This window comes from Homalodisca vitripennis, chromosome 3 (genome assembly GCF_021130785.1).
Source record: "Homalodisca vitripennis isolate AUS2020 chromosome 3, UT_GWSS_2.1, whole genome shotgun sequence".
NCBI lineage: Eukaryota > Metazoa > Arthropoda > Insecta > Hemiptera > Cicadellidae > Homalodisca > Homalodisca vitripennis.
The window spans coordinates 22,701,115-22,727,068 of record NC_060209.1 but is presented as its reverse complement, the minus strand read 5'-3'; the positions used below and the strand labels follow the sequence as shown (position 1 = coordinate 22,727,068).

Sequence of the window (25,954 nt, the reverse complement as noted above, 5' to 3'; positions counted from 1 at the left end):
CTTAAAATTCTATTTATATGTTACTACTACATTTAGGTAAAAAATATAGAAACAAACAGTTTCTTTTTTATTTTTATTAATAAATACGCTAATATTTTAAGTACAATGCCCTGTTTTATACTTTTAATATAATAAAAATTAGCTTTGAACTTAAAGAAAGAAAACTTTTTAACTGGTCTTGGCGTTAAAGGAAAGGTAATGGATTTACTAGTGACGTGCAAAGGGTTAATGCATATCACTGTTACAAAACAATAATGCTTATCGCATAACATACCTTTTGCTTCCAAACAAACATCTACAAGAGCAGTTATGTACCACAGCTAAATATGTATACTTAAAATTTATAACCAACACACAACTGGAAGTAAAGGAAGGTATTCAATTTGTTGGACAACTTAACTTGTATGACAGTTTAAAAAGTTTTTACATACAATTACTGATTAAAAAACAAAGAGTGAAGATTTTGGTAGGGAATAACGGTTTAGTATTTTTATAAGCCATTCTTAACATTAACCACTTACCAACGTCCACAGCTTCCTTGAGGCGATTCTGGGAGACTAGATGAGCAATCAGTGCCGACACCGCCTGTCCCAACCTGGAACCTGCTTCTACCATCGCCTTCAGTGCTTGCTGGGGAGTCTGGAACTCCAAATACGGCAGGCAGTAGTCCTTCAGCGTTTCAAAACTCACAGCCAAGTCGAACTCATTGACCATTAGTCGCATGATGTTGAGTACACCTGGTAGTTCAGAGTCTTCATTAATTATTTACCAGTTGACAATTAAATTATTTAAAAATTGTTCCCAGCAATATAAAAGTGTCTGAGAACATAACGTAACTACGGCACCTACCTTTCATTTCGTTCGGTACCAAGTCAGAAAAATTTATTTTTAACAAAAAGCCACACCAGTAGTGTCATCGATGGTAGCTTAAGAAAGTGAAATCATTCAAGCCACCAATTGCGATAATAATGCGGCCACAGTGCATCGTGTGAAGGTAAGTGAACATATTTAAACTACCAATAATGGTGATACCACAGTAACGGTTACATAATGTTAAGTGGGGCTAAATAAAGTGAAAGTGTTCAAGCAATTGTCATGGTGTGAGGGGGTCTAAGGAAGTGAAAGTGCAGAACTTGTGCAGTTATTTATGCTCTTCTGTACAAACAGCTGTTTACATAAAACAGAGTGTACAGATCGTTTTAACGTGTGTGCCATGATAGGGAGACAAGGTATAGTGATGGTTCTAAAACAGAGAGGAACCGGTGCAGGGATTCAGAGTGAGCACCCTGAACGCTTTCCAAACAGAAGTTACAGCCATCGTACAGTATGGTGTTATAAGGAATGAAACCGCTAATGAATTGGCAAATAAAGCATCGTGAACAAAACTCATGTGAACTAAATCATTCTGTGGGATATCCAGGATATACACATGTCAGGTAATCAAGCAGATGGGCCCATCCGCATCGTCAGTATCAAAACTTGGGGGGAGGGGGACGCGCGAATGGGGGGTCCCTGGGGTACTCCCCCAAAACATATATGGTGGGTCCTCTCCCAGAAAATTTTTGAAAAATTGTGACCTTGAAATGACGTTAGAACACTAATTTAAACCAAAATCTTACATTTCTACAAGCAAGTTTTTCTTTGTAACAATTTATTTTTGGTCTGAAAAATGTCTAAAAATACAATTGAAAACTCATAATAAAATAAATATATTATCAGGTAAATATTTCATTATTATCAGGTTTAATTTGCTTTATTTTACACACACTAATGTTATAAATGTGGTCTATCACATCACAAAGTAAACATTAACTTTAAAATTGTAGACTTGTCTCACTTTACAGTCAGTACATTCTAACAATCCAAATTGACTCCTTGCTTAAAGGAGGTATACTGGAACTGAAACAACCCCAAAGTGTTATAAAATTTAGGGGGAGGGGACAAAACTGACTTTTCAAATATTGGGGGGGGGCACGTTTCCCATGTCCCCTATGGCGATGACACCCATGGGCCATATCTCCAAATCTCAAGATGAGTAATTTACAATCACCTTCTACAGAGATTGCCTTTGAGGTATATCAGTGTGAAGCAGTTTTGTGACGGTAACAGAGAGTGTCACAGAGCAGTCATGCAGATAGCAGCACTGAACAGGCTGGGAACTTTTCCAAATATGTGCAATCACATATTTAATGTTTCTGGTTAGTATAAATGTGCAAAATATTACTTTTTTTTATTCCAACCAGCTGATTGCTGTCATTTTGCTTATGGCAAGGAAGACAATCATAGATGTAGTCAGTGTAGTCATACATACACATATCACCGTTATCGTATATACATATCATGATATATCATTGTATTACATGTGTTCTTACCGATCAATAATATTGATAAATTATATCAACTACCAATGAGAGTACATTGGTTCTGGTGCCGAAGGCTGGATTTACGAAGAATTCCCGGTAGATTCTTTGTTCTCCATAATCCAGCATCCTCTGGTAGGCTCCTTGACCATGTCTTCACACCAGAACCAATGTACTCTAATTGGTAGTTGACATAATTCATCAACATGATTGGTCAGTAAGAGGATATGTCTTGTGGTAGCTATTGAAGGTGGAATGATTCCAATAGTTCTGAAATGCTTTGTAAAAATCATGCAATTGGAGGTTCATTTACATGGGATTCAAGAGTCTGCGAAAGTTGAAAATTTCTGAATCGAAAGTGTCTGTGGAAACTTCAAGATCAGATGATTAGGAGTTACTCTGGACAGTTCTAGGAAGAGTAAGATACGATAGCACGTGTTTGTCTGCAGTCAGTGAGAATGGAAAGTTTCGCTAGGGGGAGAGGGTGATATGAATTAGGGAAATGCCTTACAACATATTATTTTGTTTTTATGGTGAATTTAAAACACAAAGTGTAATTTTGGTAAAGTTTTATAACTACATCTCCTGGAGAAGTCAAGCTATATCCATTTGTAGACCAGCCATACAATAAAAATCTGGAATTCCTAGGTACTACAATGTGTTAAATGAATATTGTAAATTGTAGAACTAATTGTAAAGTTAAGAACACTAAGATTAATTTTTTTTTTTCCTTTGCAATCATAATTTTTTACTCAACATAAAATAGTGAAACACATGGACGGTAAACTAAACATTTTTGACCTAAGTATATAATGATGTGTTTTATATAAGGAGCAACCCAAATAGTGAGCCGATATAATAAATATAGTAAATACTCACTGTCACGTTTTCCTGACCTCCCTGCAGTGACCATGCTCGGCCAGAAATAGTGGTTCCTGATGGGTTCGCCCTTCTGTTTCAGTACCCTGAGGAGGTCCAACGTTAAATCGATATTGCCATGATGAAAGCTTGTCTCCACTGCCAGCCATAGACCATACTTTGTGTGTCCATCCTTCTCCAGTCTCTCACTCATAGAGATGATTTGCTCTACTGGCTGGAAAATCAAGTATCATGTCATCAAATGTCTTAAAATTGTATTTAATAAGAGGTATGATTCATTTAAATCTACAATAAGTTAATAACCTTAATAGCTAAATACCCTATTAATACTTTTAAAACTAAATTTTACAACTGGCTTCTAGATATGCGGCTTAATTCACTGGATGAGTTTTTCAATGTGTCTAACATACATTTTTAGCAACTGTAGACCATATTCTGTTTAGGTTTTAAAATTGTTTCAACCCTTTACATTAGTTTATATTATAACTAGCTGTTACCCATGGCTTCACACGCAAATCTTAAGAACCGAAGTCCTTATGTTACTTATTAAAAGCGATTATGCGCGATTGGCTGCGGGTAACAGCTAGTTCGTCAATAAATTCGTAAGTATTTTATAACGAAAACTCTTCATTTTCAATAAAATACCAATTACAGTACAACCAAATACCCACGGCTTCGCACACGATTTCCTACAGAAAAATTGGGACATAGGAGGCATATTTCTTTTGAACGTCGTTATTACCCTTCTGAGATAAATGATAGTCACTGAAAGATACTCCAAGCTCATGATCTATTTAAGATTTAAATTTTTAAACAGTCTCAATATGCACCTGTGAAATAACTGGAATTTTTCTCCAATATTCCATGATTTTTGTATACAATTGAACTATATTAGACCATCGTGGACAGGAGTCAAAAAGTCGGAATTCGTTAGCGCACATACAATGTAATAAATGATGGCGCTCAATGTAATTTTGAAACGAAAATAGGCATATTTTAGGTACATATTATTACAGTCTAATGATTATGAGCTTCAGATGTTAAGCGAAATTGCGTATGGTTTTTATTTTAGGCTCTGCGCGTGTATCACTTCTGGATCAAATTAGTTATATCTCCGATGCCATGATTGAGCTTGCTTTGTTGTCTTGATTGAGAGAATATGTACACACGAAGTTTTGAGAACCATACTTCTGTCAAAAAAAAAAAAAAAACAACAACAACTAAGGTTGGTTTTATAACATTCTTTATATTTGTAGCCAACGTAAGATAGTAATTTTGATATCTGCATTGCTCTTCTGATCAAGCACGAGCATGGTTTATATTAGATAAATATTGCAGTTAAAGGTGATTTTTTACGTCAAATTAGAATTGTATTATCTGGATAGTAAAGTCTATGTTTAACAGTGATTGCAGAAACAGTTGAAACAAAATTTGCTGTTTCTCTTAAGCTTACTCTATGCTTTCAAACTATAAGTGTAAAGAAATTTAAAATAGTAATTAAATTAATGATATAAACATATATTTCTTTTGTCGCATTATATATGTTTACAAAGAACAGCTGATTAAATTTGAAAAGGCTCTTTCACTTAATAACATATGTTTGCTGCAATGCATTTCTTACGGGTATTTCTGTAACTTTTAGAGACCAGTGGGGCGGAATCCTGAATCGGGAATGGGATAAAAAGTAGCCTATGTCCTTCTCCCAGTTCTTAGCTACCTCCCTACCAATTTTCAGCCAAATCGGATCAGCCGTTCTTGACTTATAAATAGTGTAACTAACACGACTTTCTTTTATATATATAGATAGTACATAGTACTTATGTGATGAACTAAAAGTGGGAATCATATTTTGGAATTAATTACATGGATCAACCACAATCTTTATTGTACTATCACTAGTATAAACGAATACAACATTTTCCAATATGATTTTTTATATTTTATATTGGAAAATGTTGTATTCGTTTATACTAGTGATAGTACAATAAACCTTTTTTCCAATGCTCCAAGATTCTACACAATCTTTATATTGATTTTCTATAAGATAAGTAATGACGTCAAGTATGTTTATTTAAAAACATCAAAGTATGTTAAAATTTATTTTAAATTTTAGATATAAAATATGTTTATTTTAATTCTTAACTCTTGTATAGTCTTAAGAACTTATTTGACTTAGTCTCAACTGAATGTATTCTCGAGTTTGTTAATAACTCATAATAGTTCATATGACAATAAACAGTAATTATTTACAAGCATATGACAATTAATTGTGCTCCAAGAAATCAATAGAGATTAAATGTATCTTAACACAGTTGTGTAATTTTTTAGTGAAAAACAAACAAACAGTTGGATTAGAAACATTATTAGCTTTCTGTAACAATCTAGTTTGCATAGTTTCATACAAAATCTGGTAAAATAAATATAATAAAATTATAAATTGATAGAAGTCTGGATATAACTTGGCCTTGTCAAAACTAAAATAAAGAAAAATATGATAAAATCATGATCACAGCCACAAATGTAAAGCATAGTGACCTATAACTTTCAACATGCAAATCTCCATGAGTCCACGACTTTCTCTGGCTTCACCTAACCATGTACATGACCAACCAGTTTTCGTCCAACAAATAAGCAAACCCTTGTCTCCTTACATATTGAGTTAGTCTCATGTAGTTTTTTTTTTATGTTTATTAGTTGATTACCCAGTAATTACTTGTATATTCATTAAACAGCTACTTCTCACGTTGCTTAGCATGCAGTTGTTTTTAAAACGATCTAATTTCATTGTTCACCTGTTAGTTCCTTCAATTTTATTTATGGTATGATAACGATTCTAGAGAGATAAAACTTTCTTTGTGAAAGTTAAGACAGCAATTTGTTATGAAATCAAAATAGTTCTCATGAAACTTTGCTTAACAATTTGTCTTTTAACTATTTATTATTTAAAGTTCTTAAAAAATTACTTTTTGCACTGGTTTTTACCTAAATAATGTTACAAAGCAACCACACAAAAGAAATTGAGTAGTAAATTTTGTAAATTGGTGACCAAACTCACAAAGGTTGTTCTGTAATTATTTGTTTTATTGTAAATACTTTTTGTCCAAAAAAAGTATAACAAAAAACATTTTATTTAGTTTTCTTATAAAAGAATGCCTTTCTTTCAATAAATAAAAATAACAACGACAAAAATTAATTTTTTCAATGTTGATTTTATTTAAACATTTTTGTCATAAGTTTTTCATTTTAAGAAGCAAACAAATACTCATCTGCTTTCCAAGATATGAAAGATATAGTTTTTACAATGTAAACTGTTGAGTATGCATATTTTGCGTGAAGTGAAATTTACAGGACAGGATGCAGACTATTCAGGTTATTGGAGTAGCAATTGTAATGCCAAACTAGTACAATTGAAATTCTACAAATATGAGCATTTGTTTTTAGATTTTTGCTGTGTTGTTAAATTAGGTAATATTTCTCATATTGTAACGTGACTCATAGCAGGGATCCAGAATATGTTTTATCAGCCAAAATTTCCCCAGAGCACTATTTTTTAGTGGTAAATTTCCCCGTGTACAACGATATATACTTACTCAATACAGCCTAGGCCTACAACTTACATTTGGAAGTAAAAAAGTATATCAGTAAAATGTATTTATTCAATTTATTGACATCTAAAAAATAAAAATATTAAGGTTATACAATGTTACCGTAAATAATAGAAGAACCCAAACAAAAACTGAAATACTAATCCTAAAAATAAGCTCAAGGAAGGCGTGGTTTTTCCATAATAAGTCAAATAATTTTTTAAAGTGATAATATACAACTGATGAGTAAACTGTATAAAAATAAGAGTCATATTGTAGAAAATTATAATAACAATAAATCAATTATTTTCTGTCTGTTTCATGTTATAATTGTATACTAAAATTGTAAATGTTAAATAGACAATATAAGAATACTAACATGAGTGTATGTATGTACTTTACTTATATACAAAGAAAACAGAATTTTGAAATAGTATTCCTCATTATTCACTTTAGCTCACCTTTCCCAGTTTTATTTTTAGCGACGCTCTTATTAGTATCGTTTAGTATTGTTTAGCACCTAGGTAAGTACTCACTACCTTCAGGTTAAATCGTAATTGATTCTGCGATAAGGACAATAAAAGGTTATAGAAATCAAAAATATCCAACAAGAATGAGATAGCCAATTAATTACATAACATTGGTTGGTATAAACATTTTCTATCACATATTATATAATAAAACCATTCCATGTTCCAGCAGATTGGACACTGACTGAAACACATACACAAATATAGAGTGGTTGAAACAATCGAAACACGTCACGATGTCTGCAAGTCTTTGTTTCTTGATAATCTGTTCTACAAAGTGCATAGTTTTTTTCAATTTTTTATTTCATTTTTGTATTTAGTACTTATTTCAGTGCGATATGGTTCACCAGTGACTCATGTTGATGTCTGACTTAATCATCTGATAATGTATTATACGCCAACACTAGGATCAGATTATGTTCTGTTAGGGAGTGCCACTGTGTATAACGTTTACATCTCACTACGTTACTCATGCTGCACTCTATCTATATTCAACTAGACCAATATTAAACAATTATATAACTACTGAAAGCTCCAATACATGACAAACACTTAGATGTACCCTATAACTTGGGGGCTAATGCAATAATGTAGCAATGATTAATGAAGTGTATCGTTCTCATACCCTGTTAGTCTTGACCAGCTGCTTGATGATGACATGACCACTCATGTTAGGTGTCTGGTCAGTGCGTATAGGCGGCTGCATGGTCAGGAAGACTTTGTACGCAGCCTCATCCTTGCCTTTGGTAACCAACCGCAATAGTACGTTGGCAGCATCTTGATTGTACCCAGTCATATTCCTGATGTTCTTCAAGATCTGTGACAAATATGAGAACTTCGGTTGAATCTGGATGGTAGGGTTTTGTGATATTTATAAGAATGTTAATTTAAACTTATTTGTACGAAATAGAGGCAAAAATACTAAAAAAGTCACATTTATTCAATATTTTTTAATTTATAACTCTGTTACAATTTAGTATTGCTGTATTATCCTGGGATATCAAACAGTTATTTCAGAATATTTATAAAAATGATAGTACAATTCTTAAAGTGGCAATGGACAATTGAAATACATCTTGAAGGTGGTAATTAGACAGATTCTACTGATTACTACAATGCACACACATACTTCATTTTATATTTTAAATTAAAGCGATATGAAAACGACCAAAGTAAACATAACACAAGATACAAGACAACTTAAAATTTTGTTTTCACACATAAAACAATTGTCATTTTTGTAGTAGAAAATCAATAAACAAAATTTACAACAATCTGCAATCACTTAAATTGCCACAATTCAATTTGTATCAACAATGAAATAGAGAAATTTACATTTGTTGTAAGCCTTTGAAAACAACAATTGAAACAAAAGCCATTTTATTTTTTAACTTTAACTAAGCCAACTACCACCTACCTTTTCCACAAGCTCCTTGTGACCACTGATAGCAGCTGTGTACACCATCTCCAAATAGTCCCTGTCAGACAGTGACACATCCTTGACTTTGCAGTAACTACCACTTACTTTGTCCACAAGCTCTTCGTGACCACTGATAGCAGCTGTGTACACCACCTCCAAATAGTCCCTGTCAGTGACACATCCTTGACTTTGCAGTAACTACCACTTACCTTGTCCACAAGCTCTTCGTGACCACTGATAGCAGCTGTGTACACCACCTCCAAATAATCCCTGACAGACAGTGACACATCCTTGACTTTGCAGTAACTACCACTTACCTTGTCCACAAGCTCTTCGTGACCACTGATAGCAGCTGTGTACACCACCTCCAAATAATCCCTGACAACACAGTAGCACATCTTTGACTTTGCAGTAACTACCACTTACCTTGTCCACAAGCTCCTCGTGACCACTGATAGCAGCTGTGTACACCACCTCCAAATAGTCCCTGTCAGACAGCAGCACATCCATCCTTGACTTTGCAGTAACTACCACTTACTCTGTCCAAAAGCTCTTCGTGACCACACTGATAGCAGCTGTGTACACCTCCTCCAAATAATCCCTGACAAGACAGTAGCACATCTTTGACTTTGCAGTAACTACCACTTACCTTGTCCACTAGCTCCTCGTGACCACTGATAGCAGCTGTGTACACCACCTCCAAATAATCCCTGACAAGACAGTAGCACATCTTTGACTTTGCAGTAACTACCACTTACCTTGTCCACAAGCTCCTCGTGACCACTGATAGCAGCTGTGTACACCACCTCCAAATAATCTTTGACAAGACAGTAGCACATCTTTGACTTTGCAGTAACTACCACTTACCTTGTCCACTAGCTCCTCGTGACCACTGATAGCAGCTGTGTACACCACCTCCAAATAATCCCTGACAAGACAGTAGCACATCTTTGACTTTGCAGTAACTACCACTTACCTTGTCCACAAGCTCCTCGTGACCACTGATAGCAGCTGTGTACACCACCTCCAAATAATCCCTGACAAGACAGTAGCACATCTTTGACTTTGCAGTAACTACCACTTACCTTGTCCACAAGCTGCTCCTTGTGACCACTGATAGCAGCTGTGTACACCACCTCCAAATAATCTTTGACAAGACAGTAGCACATCTTTGACTTTGCAGTAACTACCACTTACCTTGTCCACTAGCTCCTCGTGACCACTGATAGCAGCTGTGTACACCACCTCCAAATAATCCCTGACAAGACAGTAGCACATCTTTGACTTTGCAGTAACTACCACTTACCTTGTCCACAAGCTGCTCCTTGTGACCACTGATAGCAGCTGTGTACACCACCTCCAAATAATCTTTGACAAGACAGTAGCACATCTTTGACTTTGCAGTAACTACCACTTACCTTGTCCACAAGCTGCTCCTCGTGACCACTGATAGCAGCTGTGTACACCACCTCCAAATAATCCCTGACAAGACAGTAGCACATCTTTGACTTTGCAGTAACTACCACTTACCTTGTCCACAAGCTGCTCGTGACCACTGATAGCAGCTGTATACACCACCTCCAAATAATCCCTGACAAGACAGTAGCACATCTTTGACTTTGCAGTAACTACCACTTACCTTGTCCACTAGCTCCTCGTGACCACTGATAGCAGCTGTGTACACCACCTCCAAATAATCCCTGACAAGACAGTAGCACATCTTTGACTTTGCAGTAACTACCACTTACCTTGTCCACAAGCTCCTCGTGACCACTGATAGCAGCTGTGTACACCACCTCCAAATAATCCCTGACAAGACAGTAGCACATCTTTGACTTTGCAGTAACTACCACTTACCTTGTCCACAAGCTCCTCGTGACCACTGATAGCAGCTGTGTACACCACCTCCAAATAATCCCTGACAAGACAGTAGCACATCTTTGACTTTGCAGTAACTACCACTTACCTTGTCCACAAGCTCCTCGTGACCACTGATAGCAGCTGTATACACCACCTCCAAATAATCTTTGACAAGACAGTAGCACATCTTTGACTTTGCAGTAACTACCACTTACCTTGTCCACAAGCTCCTCGTGACCACTGATAGCAGCTGTGTACACCACCTCCAAATAGTCCCTGTCAGATAGCAGCACATCCTTTACTTTACAGTCCGTTATCAGTCTGTCTATAGCCGCTTCATCACCTCTTCTTGCATAGCCACACAACAAAGTTGCGTAGGTCTCACTGCTCGGCTCCAGGTTTGCCTGACTCATTACGGTTAACATACCTTCCGCACTCTCCATATCACTGCAAAACACATTGTCTTTTAGTCATTAATAACTGCAAACGGCTTGGAAGTCTAAAATATTTAAGTGCACTAAATTGTACATTGAGATCATGAGAATACTTCTTCACCTAAATTACACTATATTTTGCATAAATAGAATAAACATACTGTACACTACATTTGCATTAATGGTGTTGATATACTGTACAACATATTTGTTGTGATTTCTGACTTTAGTATGATTTTTTCATTATAACCTAGTTTTTAGTTTCAAATTTATCTAGTTTAATAGTCTTCCAGAAAGAAATTATAAGATTCATATGTAATGCTAATATTACAAAGCGTTCATTTCCACTTTTATCAGAAATTATGTTATGCCAATAAGATACTTATGTTTTAAAGTGTTTGTAATTTTTTTCATATTAAGTGATATAACACTGGACCTGTTATTGACAACTCTAGCTATATTAATAATACTCAGTAAACAAAAGTATTTGTGATTACCTTTGCCAAACTGTTCTTTATTTCAAAAATGTTTAATGTTTTAAGGTTATACGTTTTTAAATTTAATTCCAAGTGAAATGATAATTAGATCTATATATATCCCGGCGGAGCAAGTACTTTTTGTGATTCAATGTTTATTGAAATTAAATAAGGCTATTGCCATTTATACAATTTAACGTGTATATATATATATATATATATATATATATATATATATATATATATATAAAATATTGAAAGCTTGATTACTGATTGAAAGTGCTAAAGATATTGAAAATGTATATTTAGTTGTTCATTATAACATTTTGTTCTTAATTTTAAATGTAAGTTTTTATATTTAAAATATTAACACTTCTTTCAGTAACTGCCTAGAAGTGTTCAAACCCAAGTTTATGCCACCATAAAATTGTTCTGGGTTACTTTTCAACTTTCTTTATACCACAATTTACAAATAAACATGGAAGTCAAATGTCTCACGTCACTTTGGAAAAACCACATTTTTACAATATTGCTTTAATATTTGTTGTATGTTCATGTATATTTTATGTTCGTTGTAATATATTTATATTTCCCAGTAATTTTTTCATACCATATCAGTTTTTAAGCTGAATGAAATCCAAAGATCTAAACTTTATTTGATTTTAAATTTTGCTACTCCCACATATCAATCAATCAATAAATCTTTATTTACATTTTCGTCAAGAAAAGTAATGGCGTCAATTACATAGAATGTTATAATACAATGGTGTCAGGCTATGCTCCGACAAGAGTGTAGAATTCTTGAATAGAGTACAAGGGTTGATCCGTTAGCCAGGTGTCCAGTCTGTGTCCCAGGGCAGCTCCCGTTAGTGCTCTGATGTCATCCGGCAGAAGATTGTACAGTTTTGTCCCGATGTAGGTTGGTTTCTTTTCAAAAAGCATTGTTCTGTGTCGTGGAATAGGGATTCTTGATGTGCTTCTGGTGTTATGGCTATGGGTTTTAGTTTCTCTGGGAAGACCATTTTTATCAACCAGAAGTATCACTTCTTGGATGTAGATAGCAATGACGGTTTTAATTTTTAGCTGCTTGAAAGCTTCTCTGCAGCTTGCTTGCCAATCTAGTTCAGCTAGCGATCTTATTGCTGTTTTCTGAATAATGAGCACTCTGTTTAGATTTGCAACTGAGGTGGCCCCCCATATTGCAATCCCATACCTAAGGTGAGTCTCCAGAAGTGAGTGGTATGCTACCTTAGCTACATCTGTGGAGCTTATCTGTTTTATCTAATTACATAAGAGTGAGAACTATTTGATCGGTGACAATTTCATTGTTAATTTAATACTTACTCTGCTAAGGAGTGCCCAAGTATAAGAGCATTGAAAACGCCCTCGCTGACAGGCAGCTGCTTCTCCTTCATGTACTCCAGAATCTTCGTTGCTCCTGCAATGTCTCCATTCTGACAATATCCTACAATCACAAATGTTTCTTCAGAAACTTACAAAGCACTGAAAGCAAAATTAGTAGATAATCCTTGCTTTTAATATTTATTGACAACAACACCAGAAGATGACTTATTGAAAGTCGAAACTATAGTAGTTTTGTGAATACAGTTTGAGCTGTTTGTCAAAGCTACATTGTTATTGTTATTAATATGGTTATTTTAATAATTGTTACTGTTAAAGCTACTTATGTGCAACGGCAGCAACATTAAGTTTACTACCAGAAATTAAAAAAAACTAGAGTGTCAGAAAAAGTTTTAGTAAGTATAATTATTTATAATGTTCTAAGAAAATGCCCAGAGGGCAAGACATACATGGGCATTTACTCAAATGCAATTTATAAAGCACCCATCATCTGGGCATACGTAGAAAGAACACAGTTTCTAAAGGATCATAAAATAATTATTTAATACCCGTATAGAGGAATTAACTTGATAGTACAAGTTAAAAACCTAAACATACTCCAGTCCATGAGGGCACATTTGCTCTGCCATTTGGCGTTCCTACATAAACATGTAGAGAACGTTCAGTACATAATAAATCATATTTATGAATGAATGAAAAAAATTTTGGTATTAAGGAAAAGATGAGTTGCCAATATATAGATATAAAGATATTTTTAGCACTAATTTGCATTTTTACAAACACAGTAAATAAAATAAAATACAGAACAAGTCTTCTGCACAAATTTCACCAGCCAAGTACCAAACACGTACATTGATTCATTGGTTTGCAAGCTATGAATTGAAACTGAATCGTCAATACCAACACCAAAACGAGAAATTATTCTTTTTTCTATTGCCTTATTTCTTATAAGTACTTTTAACACATTTGTTGCAGGAATTCCAGTCCTGCAATTCCAGTGAGTGCTGCAGCCAGTGTGAACCCAGTAATGGACGGGAAGGTTGTGCTGATTACCGCTTGTCGTACTGGTTTCATCATTTCTTTTCCTACAAACAGCTCTCGGATCAACATCTCGGTTCATTTATCTGTTGTGAGTTGTGTTTATTGTTGTGTTTAGTGTAACGCAACTATGTATTTGTAACTGTAGTCCAATGGAGGAGGATACTTAGCTTATTGAAACCGGTTTCCTGATCAAGAAAGATCCTATTCAAGTTCAGACAGTTCTGATGGTGACATTTTTGAACATTGTGTGAGGTGAATATTGTTGTTGGGGGGAGAGGGGAGAGTGTTAACATTTATTAAAAATAAATATTTAAAAAATAAACAATCTGATACACAGGTGCCAGTGGAGATGGGGCTGAAAAACCAGTGAAGAATTGAGTACGGACTGGACTAGAACAGTGTCTATATATTTACATTTTTTAAACACTACATTTTGAAAATACCATTAGCTATTAACACAAAATAAACAGATATAGATTCATGTATATAAGGCTTTTCTAAAGAAATATAAAAAAATCAATCTCCCCACCCACACAAACGTTTACATTCATGATACATTTTGCTTAAACTAGTTACACTAAAGATTTATTACAATAACGAACTCTTTACTTGGCAGTATATGGTAAGGGTGACACAACTAATATTACTCATAGAGGGTTAAGAGTTCCCTTTTCAATAGATTACCTACCATTTACACTAGATAGGCACACAAAACAGACTTAATTTTAATTTAATTTACAGTAAGAGTAATTTCAAATCAAAATTCATCAATGCAAATTTTTGCGTAATTTGCTGGTGGTTAATATAGCCTATTATGCATTCAGTATTATTATTATGTACAAGGTGATTCCAATAAAAATGTGAAACTTATTAAAGAATTTTAAAACCTGATTTAAATATTAAATATACCCCTCACCGTCACCACAATTATAAAGCCAAAACTTATGTCATTAACCCTTCACATGCCACTAATGAATCCATTAACTTTCCTATAATGCCAAGACAAGAAAGCAGTAATACACGCCACAGGATATGTTTTGTTATGGCTCTGTAGGAGATGCTGAACTGACGAGCAAGGTGATTGGAGTTAGACAAAGGGCGATACCCTCCCCCTGTCTCAGAGTGAAGGTCGTTTATAAACACTCCCTTGGCAAGCACAATAAGCACGGAGCATGCACCAGGCATATCGAAGGCCTTTTGTGAACTAAAAAAACTCTCCAAGAGACATACTCTATAATATTGGATGTAACTGTATTTGGCGTTTTGGTCAAAATCTACCATTCTAATATATGCGTCTACGGCGCCAGAAGTGTTAAGAAACATTTTCAGTACGTCTACAAATTTGCTCAAGAAGCATTGTCACAAAAATTCTTTTCATATAACTATTACTGAAAAATATTTAATATATCTATACACATGCATACAAAACTTAAAAATTTATAAGAATTGTAAACTAAAACTTTTTTTAATAGATACATTCCTAGGTATTTAAGAATTTTGGGTATCTACCCAAGCGTTTATATTGAACAGTTACCCTGGGCTGTAAATCACTACTATGAAAAAGAGGACATACCTGCTATCAGCCGTTGGTAAGTGACTCTATTGGGTTCAACACCTTGTCTCTCCAGCCTGGTGAGGAAATCGGTGGGTGAGAACTTGTGTTCGTTCTCCAGGTAGACTTTGAGCAAGGCATTGTAGTGGCTTATATCCAGAGGAACACCTGTCACATTCAAAGAGGTACTTTATCAAACATGATTTTGACAAATTTTAACAAAATTGTAACAAAATGTCTTGTACATGGCTAAATTTTTGACGCCATCGATCCAGCTACCTGGTCAGGGATGCAGATAACAAGTATCAAGTATCATGTTACACAACCTTTAACCTTAAGACCGATTCTTTTATTACAAGAATTGATTGACCACTATGAGTTTGTCACTCTTAAAGAAACTTAAAAGTATAAACTTCAACACGTATACTTACTAACATAGGTAAAGAACAGAACCACTTTTTTAGTTTCTAAAACACCCAAAACCATTGAATATTGACTTAAATAAGATAAAACTTTAAAAACAAAATTACTACACCTCCAGTATCAGTCGTAAGACTGTTACGTTTTGGTACTTATTTCAACCATTTTGAGGTAGAGAATAAAATGTATGGTCAATCAGGACTGGATTTACATATGCGCTTAACCCTGGAGCTGGCGGTCAAATTTCTCTCAGTAGCAGAGTATTTTTAGTACTTCATACATTGCCTTATATTTATTTTATTATTACATGTTTACTATAAAGTACCTATGTCATATTATATATTTTTTTATTCAGCATTGTTCAAGGAACATTTTTCACATAATATATTTAAAACAAAAAAAATATCCTTACTCTACCTCTTCATGAAACAAATTTTTTTAGAAAAAAGAAAAGTTAGTTCAAATTTTTTTATTTGTAAAATTGTTGTTGTTAGTGATATGCAAAATCCAAAATATAAAAAAGAAAGAGCATTTAATTCTGAGTAAAAATAAAACAACACATAGTTTATAAGGTATTTATTTTTACATGTGGTAAACGGTACAAAAATCATACACTGACATTCGAAAGTGCTACTTACCAACAAAAGTAAGAACTTCAAAGCTCACTTGGATTTGTACAATCTTGTAACTATTAGTTCATATTAATTTTCTATTTTTTTATTTTTTATTATATATTTTTTAATTATGTTCTGATTGAATGTCTAAATCGGAATCCTCATCGTTGCTTATTTCATGTACAACTAGTTCTTGAATGCCACTTGAACGATCGCGGAAATTACAATCCATTACGTAAACATGCACAAAAAACTTACTAGTATTGTGTCATATACACAACCATCATTACAACGAACTCATACAAACAATAAACCAGACAGAACACCATGCAGCTGACGAAATAACAATAGCCGAATGAACCAGTTGACTCATTGCTGCGCGCACACCTAGCGCGGTACGCGGGAGTATGTAAACAAATAGTTTAGAGATTATAAAACGTATGGACGTGTAACGAAACGATAAAATTATTTATTAGTGTATTATTTACATTAATTGAAGCTTCTTCTTTCGATTGGTATCAATACCGATACTCTTTGATCGTGTTTTAAGTACGTAATATTGAGAAATAAAAGACATATTAGAACGCCCGATATCGGGTGCTGCTATCTAGGATGCGACTAAAACGCCTGTTATCGGGCGTTTACCAGTTCCAGGGTTAAAGTACTATATCCTGGGGCAGCAAATTATTGAGGAGAAAATTCAGAAAAATATATCAACTAGAAAACAAATTGAATGTATAACAACAAAGTATTTAAATTATAGCAAAATACAACTGTTAAAAATAAGAAAAATTTAGATAAGATACAACAAATTTGCTAGAAAAAGTGAGAGATATACTAATATTGTTGCTAGAAAGAAAATAAATTCTTGCTGCAATTCGTATTCTTCTGTTATTATTCTTATTAAATTATAGTACAGTATGTAACGTCGCTCCAATGATAAAAAATTAGTCGCTTCGATACTCACGATTAGTCATATATGGAGAAAGAATGATATCGCCAATCCTGTTGTTCGCCACAAGTACTAGCAATGATCACAGCTGCTGAGAACACTGTTTTGATCATATTTTGTAACACTAAACTGGTGTATCCTTTAAGCAATGTGTTTTCTTTTTATCCCTACAACTGGCAATGGCAAACATCCACACTGGCAAGGCATTTTTGGTGTTTATTCAAGGCATATTTCATAAATGTTACATACCGTTATATTCACAAGGAAATACTCTAACATTTTATATCAGAATTTATTGATAATAAAGAACAAAAAAATGTTTGTCATCATACAATAAGTTTATCATTTTGCATAATTTTTAAGTTATAATTTATAATTTTATGCAATGTGGCAGTTGAGAGCAAGTATTACAATCAAATTATGTAAATGTACAGCATATGTTTAACCCCTATAAACACAGAAAACATTTTGTTATGTGTTCAATAAATTTGGAACTTGTATTAGACAAATTGTTTTTATTGTAATGTTTTTCTTTAAAATGTCAAACTTCTGATTTAACTATGAAAATTAGATGAAATAATACACATTTATTCTGTAAAATCATCATGATTTGTGTGGACCAACTCATTATCCTAGTTTATTCCTTTGAACAAAAAAAATCGTTTATATAAAATTTATGACACAAAAAATTATATTTATATGTATTACAAATAAAAGGTATGTACTTTTATATAATAATTATAAAATTTCAAAATTACCACAAAATGTGTACTTTATTGTAAAATTCAAAACATAAATTATTATCATAATTATTATTATTTATAATTTGCAATTTGAAGGAAATGAGTTGGTCCACACAAATCATGATAATTTTACAGAATAAATGTGTATTATATTATTTTTATATCATGTGATAATTTTGGTGTTGAAACTGAAAATTGAATTACCCAACAGGTGATCTCCAAGTCATAAACAAACAAACCACGTTCTAGACTTTCACATCAATGCAAACTTTACTGCTTTGGTGTCACCAAGTTTTTCAAGAGTATTCAAAATTTCTTCAATAAGTTTGGAACAATGCTCTGGGGCCTCCTCTGGGACTGACTAATTTTCTACAACATCTTATAATCATGAGAGATTGTACATAACCGCAAGCTTACTGCTTTACTCACTAAGTATTTCTAGGGTATTCCAAATTTTGTCAACAAGTTTGGTATGATGCTCTGTTGCCTCCTATAGTACCGTGTTTCCAAAACATCTTATCACTATAAGAGATTCTGCGTTACTACAAACTTACTTCTTTATTAACCAAGTATTTCTAGGGTATTCCAAATTTCGTCAACAAGTTTGGTATGATGCTCTGTTGCCTCCTATAGTACCGTGTTTCCAAAACATCTTATCACTATAAGAGATTGTGCGTTACTACAAACTTACTTCTTTATTAACCAAGTATTTCTAGGGTATTCCAAATTTTGTCAACAAGTTTGGTATGATGCTCTGTTGCCTCCTATAGTACCGTGTTTCCAAAACATCTTATCACCATAAGAGATTGTACGTTACTACAAACTTACTTCTTTATTAACCAAGTATTTCTAGGGTATTCCAAATTTCGTCAACAAGTTTGGTATGATGCTCTGTTGCCTCCTATAGTACCGTGTTTCCAAAACATCTTATCACTATAAGAGATTGTGCGTTACTACAAACTTACTTCTTTATTAACCAAGTATTTCTAGAGTATTCAAAATTTTGTCAACAAGTCTGGAGCCTCCTCTGGGACTAATTTTCTACATCTTATCACCATGAGAGATTGTACATAACCGCAAGCTTACTGCTTTACTCACCAAGTTTTTCTAGGGTATTCCAAATTTCGTCAACAAGTTTGGTACGGTGCTCTGGAGCCTCCTCTGGTACCAAGTTTCCACAACATCTTATCACCATGAGAGATTGTGATGTTGTTGCTTTCTCTGAAAACCGAAAGAAATATAGACACAAAGAGGGATAATCATTAATTTCAATTAAAGAAATCATTCAGTAAAATTTTTATTTGTGCTATATATGCTAATTTCATTGTTAACAATGAAACTTAACATAACAATTTGTTACGTTAGTTTATGAAGGGCTGTAACATTCTGTACTCAACTTACTCAAGTGACGGATTTCATTTAAGGCTTCTTCAACTTCTTTCATGGATATTCTACCAGTTCGTCGAGCATCCTCATCCAAACGTCTGATTGTATGATCTAATGAAGATCCTCTACTAAAACTTGGAGTGGAGGAAAAACTGCTAAAAAAGTAAAAGTCATTAATTAATAACAATGTTTAATAATAACCATTAATAGCAGCTAAGTAACATTAATGGCTAAAGTCAGAATTGTAGCCTATTTATTTGGAACAGGAGTTTTTTACAAAACAGAAAAAGTTAGGAAAGCAATCAAATAAAAAAATAGATGACTTCAATTTACTATTTCATTATTGCTCTAATTTGTTATTACTTTATTGTTAAAACATTTGTTTATCTTCATTTATTTGTACACAAAGTTACAAGATGGGCTTAAAGTCGCAGATCATATTTTTCAGTTTGAGAAACTTTTTAATAATTTTTTAAAATTATGTTTTATTTTATATTTTGAAAACTGAAATATTCTGCATGGTAAGTAATATCCAAGCTCACAAATACTGTATGTTCTTGGAGATTAAAGTACCATTATCCTATATAATAATGCTCATAAACTTTGAATGATATTCAAGATAGAAGGTTTGAAAGAATAATATCAAAATGTATCATCATCTAATATCACAGGAAATGCCGACATTGTGTTCCTCAGCACAGCTTCATCTTAAGTCAGGTGTGACTGTTTGTGCTCCTGGCTCCTCTGCGGTGACACCGCTTAGGTTTATTCTCTTCAGTCTGGACTTCATGCGGTTCGTCTGTTCCAAAATTATGTAATTCACGTAGAATACTACTAGTGTAGTCCAGGGAGAATAAGAAAAACATGAACACCAACGTATTGGTTTTGTGCATTGTTACTTTAACCCTCCGAGTGGTGAAAGACGCTGCAGCGTCTATTAAATCTCGTTCGCGAGTGGCAAAGACGCTCTAGCGTCTATTAACGCAAGCCTCTCTTGTTCCGGTATTTCCGATGTTATGCCGCGACTTAAACGCTATATATTAGGTATGGTTAGAAAGACCAGATTCTAAACTTTAATTTGATATAGTATTTAGATATGCTGGTACTAATGGAACTCTTACAAACGGTTCATCCACCTACTTTACTACCTCCTGGACCAAGTGTAGGTCTTCTTCACGGGATTGCTTATTTACCAGACTTTGTGCAGTGTGTGTACACACCAAAAAAGGGGGTAAAAGTCACTTCTGGTGCCCTACTTGTAATTTTGGGGTTCATAGGGAGTGTTTCCCTTACCTGGAACATTATTGGAGGCCTCTCAAACCAGGAAGAATGATGAGGAATGTGGTTGGCTCTGATACTGACTAAAATGCAGTAAAAAACGTGTACATAAAAGTTTCGATCAGCAAATAGTGCGTTGTTTTTAGGAATAATACATATAACGGATACATATTTTTGTTCAGAATTAAATTTTAAACAAAATGGCTATTTTGGATTTGTGTTAAAAAATTAAGTTTAGGAACATTTACTCAGCCTAATATAAAACAAAAAACTTTGAATTTTTATTTTTGGAATTCAACCCATTGGTTTTTTACACCAATCCAAGGTAAGTGTTTCATATTATTACCATTCTACTCTGTGTGTTATGAAGTTTAAATCGATGTATGATATGTCATACTTATATAATATACAGGATTTTGTATAAATTTTCTTTTGCGAACATACAAAATCAGTAAAAATGTCCCGCCACTTGGAGAAAAAAGTACCGCCACTCAGAGGGTTAACCAACAGCAGTTGCTCTAGATGTGCTTGAAAGGAAAGTGGCCGCTCAAGTTCTTAAGTGTTGCTAACCCACATTGGCAGGAAAGAATTGACCCCTGAATTCCACTATATTAACTGAAGTAACTACTAAGGAAGAAAAATACAAATAGAATAACCTATCCTCTAAATAACAAAGACTTTGGTTGGCATGAGGCCAATCTACCATTTTAGAAGAATAGTACCTAGGTATCAGCATCAAGCTTCAATTAAATAAAAATTTCTTCATTATAACTTAATAAATATTATTATAGAATAACTTACCTGGAAAATAATCCAGACAAATGTTGGCTTCTTTGCAAAAGGCTTCCGTCTGCATCTTGCCGGTGTGAAATTACAATATTTCTGGCAAGACCAACAAAATATCGAACAAATTTAGAAGAGCGTAAAATAGAAGACATGACGATTAAGTAACAATTGGTATTAGTTTCAAATAGTAAAATAAATTAAACAATTACACTCCTATCCCATACACACACTCACACCGGACTTTTAGGGTTATGAGAGAACAATTTTCTCAGTCTCTTCTCTTTTTTTTCTCTATTTTGCTTAAAGGCTGGCTTCCGGAACGGTCCACGAAATCTCAATATACACTTTGTTTTTCGTTAATTTAGGTTTTCAAGTTTAAAACAAATATCAATCGGTTTAAATAAAAATCTGGAGGAATAATATACAGGCCAATTTTATTGATTTCTTACTAAAATGGTTCTTTTAACTCAATAATTAAAAACAGATTAGATAATGGGTTATACAAAAACGATATAATTCCTAGTACCCAATATAGATTTAGAAAAATTAAAGGTTTTAGATTATCTAATTTCTTTCGAACAGACGTAATTCATAAAATGTAAATAAATCAGCATTTCTGTGTTACTCTTTGTGTTAAATTATTGTCTATAGGATTTCTAAAATGTTACCAAACACGTCTCAGACACCACTTTCAGTTATTTTTTCTTATTTTTTTTATGCCAATTAACGTGAATACGTACTTTACTTTTAAATCAAGAGTTATATTCCAAGCATAAGGATGAACAGAACAATGAAATAAATCAATTGCATTATTTATTTCTTCGATACAACGCTATTTAACACTTTACAGGTATTAGGAATTTATTTAAAACGTTAAGAAATTGCTCACAGTCGGTATGCTTTTAGTTAGAGAAGGAATATGTTCTACTGACAGAACCGATGCACTTATTGTTGCTATCAAGGGAGTATGATCTGATGAAAAGTCGAGATGAAACAATAGTTGTATAATTTTGAGAAACACTTCTGGTTACACAAATGTATAGAAGGTTCTGAATTTCATATCTATCAGTTGGGAAATAAGTAGGTTCTCCTGTGCACAAATAACTGAAATTATTGTTATGTACACACTTCAGCAAGTTTCTTCCACGGGGATTAATTAACCTATAACATCACATTATATATTTCGCATTAAAGTCTCCACCTGCCAGGAATCGAGGAATTAAAGTGATGAAAAACTTATTAATCCACAACATTACTAATAATCATGCATTAGATCTACAACAATCATATTATTATTAACATCAAGTTGAAGTAATTTAATATCCTTATTACCGGATTCTGTAAATTGGACTTGGAATGATAATATTGTACCATCTTAGCCGAGATCGTTTTGTGAACAATAATTTGTTATCATTTCAGTTAACACGTGAGAAGTAGCACCCGTGGCAGTCCCATGGAACTTTCCTTGAAGTACTGACACTTGGTCGTGTTATTCCAATTCTGAGGAAAAACAATCCGGGAGGCATTAAAAATTGTATACCGATAACTATACTTTCTTCACTGCAAAACACCTAGAAAGTCTTGTCTTGTATCGTCTGCAACATTTTGCTGAACTCATTATAAGTCCTTGGCAGTACGAATTTACATCAGGAAAATCCACTACAACTAATCTCTTAGTTTTCAAGAGTGTATACTGGAAGCTTTCATTAGGGGAAATCAAGTATATGCGATATATTTAAACTTTGCAAAAGCTTTCGACACGGTGGATCTTAACATTCTGCTGGGTCAAGCTTCGTAACTATGGTACTCCTCGATGCAATTTTAGAGTGGTGTGCTGATAACAGCATGACTCTGAAATCTAAATGCCTGGTCGTTACCTTTCACCGGAAAGGTATAATTTTTACCTTCGACTATCAACTTGATGGATCATCATTCCAAAGAGTTCATTTTATTGGTATCGTCTTCACTGATGAGTTGAGCTTTGAAGAGCATGTGAATTACATAACTAAACGGGTAAGCCAAATTCCCTGCCTTATAGCAAGTACATCCAGGGGCATTACAACACTACGAACACTTTTCTGTTTACTAGTCCGTTAGCTCCCGGAGGATGGATCAAAAATGTAATTACCGTATCTTAGAGGCCAAACTTCAAAAGTTGAGGTGATATGAAATAGATTTTTGAGGATTATTGGGGTTCGTGAAGGCGTGCAGTACCGGGAAGTTGATGTTGAATCATTGAAAGATGAACTGTGGCTATCTGATCTCTTGGTTCGGAGATCTGTTGTCGATGTCGTTTTTCTCTATTCTATTTCCTATTTAGGGATATTTCTCCATGATCCCGCCATGTATACACCCCACAATATCTTCCCTGAATACGCCACTACCTAAAAATCGGGTAATTTGACAATTAAGTTACACAAGTTTAGCAGAAGATATTATGGAAGTCTGTGTTTTTGTCCAGTAGTTCACTACCGTATTATATTCTTAGCAGGGTAATTAAAATATATTATTACATCTACTCAGAAACCAAAAAAAAAATGAATCACCATTGTTATTTTGTGCACTATTATTTTACAATAGCGAGTCATGAGTTTGATTATTGGCCATGTACAGAACCAGTTAGTGTAATGTATAAACATTAAAAGAGCTATTCTTCCTGAGACTGAATAGCTGATTTTCCTGAGTGTGGAAATTTTTTTTTTTTTTTTTTTTTTTTTTTTTTTTTTTTTTTTTTTTCTTTGGGATATTGGGGTGGATTCATAGATCCTCACACGTCAACCTGAGCTTATTGTGTGCCCCTTTGATGTTGAAAATTACTCCTATCATATTCAAACGGTGAAAAAATATGTTTACACGCTAAAATATGATATAAAAACTATAAAAAATTGTTTTGAAATTGGAATCTTATTCGGTAAACTCAGTATTTACCAAAATATATGCTTGCTTTAGAATTTAATTCATATGCCTCCACTGTTGAAAGTTGACCATCAAGAGGACTGCGAGGAAGTTAAATTGGAATTGTCACATAGACAAAGTCTGCGCAACACTCTTATCTTCTTAAAGAGAAAACTGAGAAACGTGGTACCAGAGTGGTACCTATTAACGGTCTACCACGCACTTTTTCACTCCCACCTAGTCTATAGTATTCTCCTCTGGGGCCATGCACCAGCATGCAACAGGATACTTATTCTCCAAAAGAAGGCACTGCGCATCATTACAGTACATCGTCAGACCATCTAGAGCATTGTAGTCCTATTTTCAAACGTCTCAGTATATTAACTGTTCAAGGCCAATATGTAATGAACTCGCTTACATGCATAAAGAAGAATGTATCGCTGTTTGGGAGACGACAAGATTTTCATGTATACAACACCCGCCATGCAAAAGACAAACACCCTACAATGTCGACTTTTAAAATCATTAAACAGTTTTCCAATATCAGCGGTCAAGCTATATACAGCCTTCTGGAAAGCATCAGTAACATGAACACTACTAAGTTCAGGGAAGCCATAAGATACAGACTTACAAGTAGGCCTACCTATGCTTTCAAGGAACTTGAACTTATTGTAACTAATGTATATAGTTTTAAATACAACTATGAACAAATTTCAAACAGTTTAAACAAAATTGACACTGTCTATCTGGTTTTGCCAGTTAAAGACCAAGATATTAAGTATTATCTTCAACAGTTTCTCATTAGGTCTGATTTTAAAATTTACAAAATTACGACTACTTCAAATGTCTACAATTTCCATGTGGAGTGACCAATTTTTTCTTCAACCTTGGTAAGATATCTTGAAGATTGAAGTTCGTATCTCTTAAGTATACGATATGTCTTTTGTCCTCCTCCTTATACTAATGGATATTATGGCTCTCTGAGAGATCGCGGGTTCAAATCAAGGAGAGATGATTCTTGTATAGAAATTAATGCAGTGTACTTCAAAGTTGGCATAGCTGCTGAGGCTTAAAAGAGATTTAAAATTCCATAAATAAGAATAATGCTAAATCGAAAACCGCTTGCACTTTACCGTGCCTGGTGGCCAGTCTCTATCTGTAACATTTTGAATGTTGTTTGGATCTTGTGATTTCGTTGGTTGGTTGACGATGTTTGATGGCGGTTGAGTCCGTTCTGTTGATGTTGTTGTTAGCTATAAACTGTCTGCTGTTGTTTGTGAGGTTTGTTGTTATAACATCCGTTCGGAAGGACAGGATATATTATCTATACAACCTTTTAAAACGAAGTTTAAATTTTACTCAGTGATTCTATTATTACTGGT

At 34.0% G+C, this 25,954-nt stretch overlaps 2 protein-coding genes across 5 annotated transcripts in view; one reads left to right on the top strand and one right to left on the bottom strand.

Annotated features, from left to right (window-relative positions):
• Window positions 1-21,942, bottom strand: part of LOC124356691 (leucine-rich PPR motif-containing protein, mitochondrial) — a 48,625-nt gene extending 26,683 nt beyond the window's left edge. Inside the window, exons 1-9 of one of the 3 annotated variants that reach the window (XM_046807841.1) lie at window positions 21,693-21,942; window positions 19,629-19,768; window positions 19,326-19,448; window positions 15,520-15,666; window positions 12,888-13,008; window positions 10,849-11,080; window positions 7,979-8,170; window positions 3,240-3,453; window positions 522-737 (exon numbers count right to left, since the gene is read on the bottom strand). In XM_046807841.1, the coding sequence (XP_046663797.1) occupies window positions 522-737; window positions 3,240-3,453; window positions 7,979-8,170; window positions 10,849-11,080; window positions 12,888-13,008; window positions 15,520-15,666; window positions 19,326-19,448; window positions 19,629-19,768; window positions 21,693-21,829 (1,522 nt within the window). In that variant the 5' untranslated portion in view covers window positions 21,830-21,942. Of the gene's footprint in view, window positions 1-521; window positions 738-3,239; window positions 3,454-7,978; window positions 8,171-9,199; window positions 9,292-10,848; window positions 11,081-12,887; window positions 13,009-15,519; window positions 15,667-19,325; window positions 19,449-19,628; window positions 19,769-21,692 lie in introns of those variants that run through there. The other 2 variants (XM_046807842.1, XM_046807843.1) reach the window with 2 other exon arrangements.
• A 3,616-nt stretch (window positions 21,943-25,558) lies between these two features.
• LOC124356690 (mediator of RNA polymerase II transcription subunit 15-like) overlaps window positions 25,559-25,954 on the top strand; it is a 42,235-nt gene continuing 41,839 nt past the window's right edge. Inside the window, exon 1 of one of the 2 annotated variants that reach the window (XM_046807838.1) lies at window positions 25,559-25,952. The gene's annotated coding sequence lies outside the window, so the exon portion shown is untranslated. The remainder of the gene's footprint in view (window positions 25,953-25,954) is intronic. The other variant, XM_046807839.1, reaches the window with a different exon arrangement.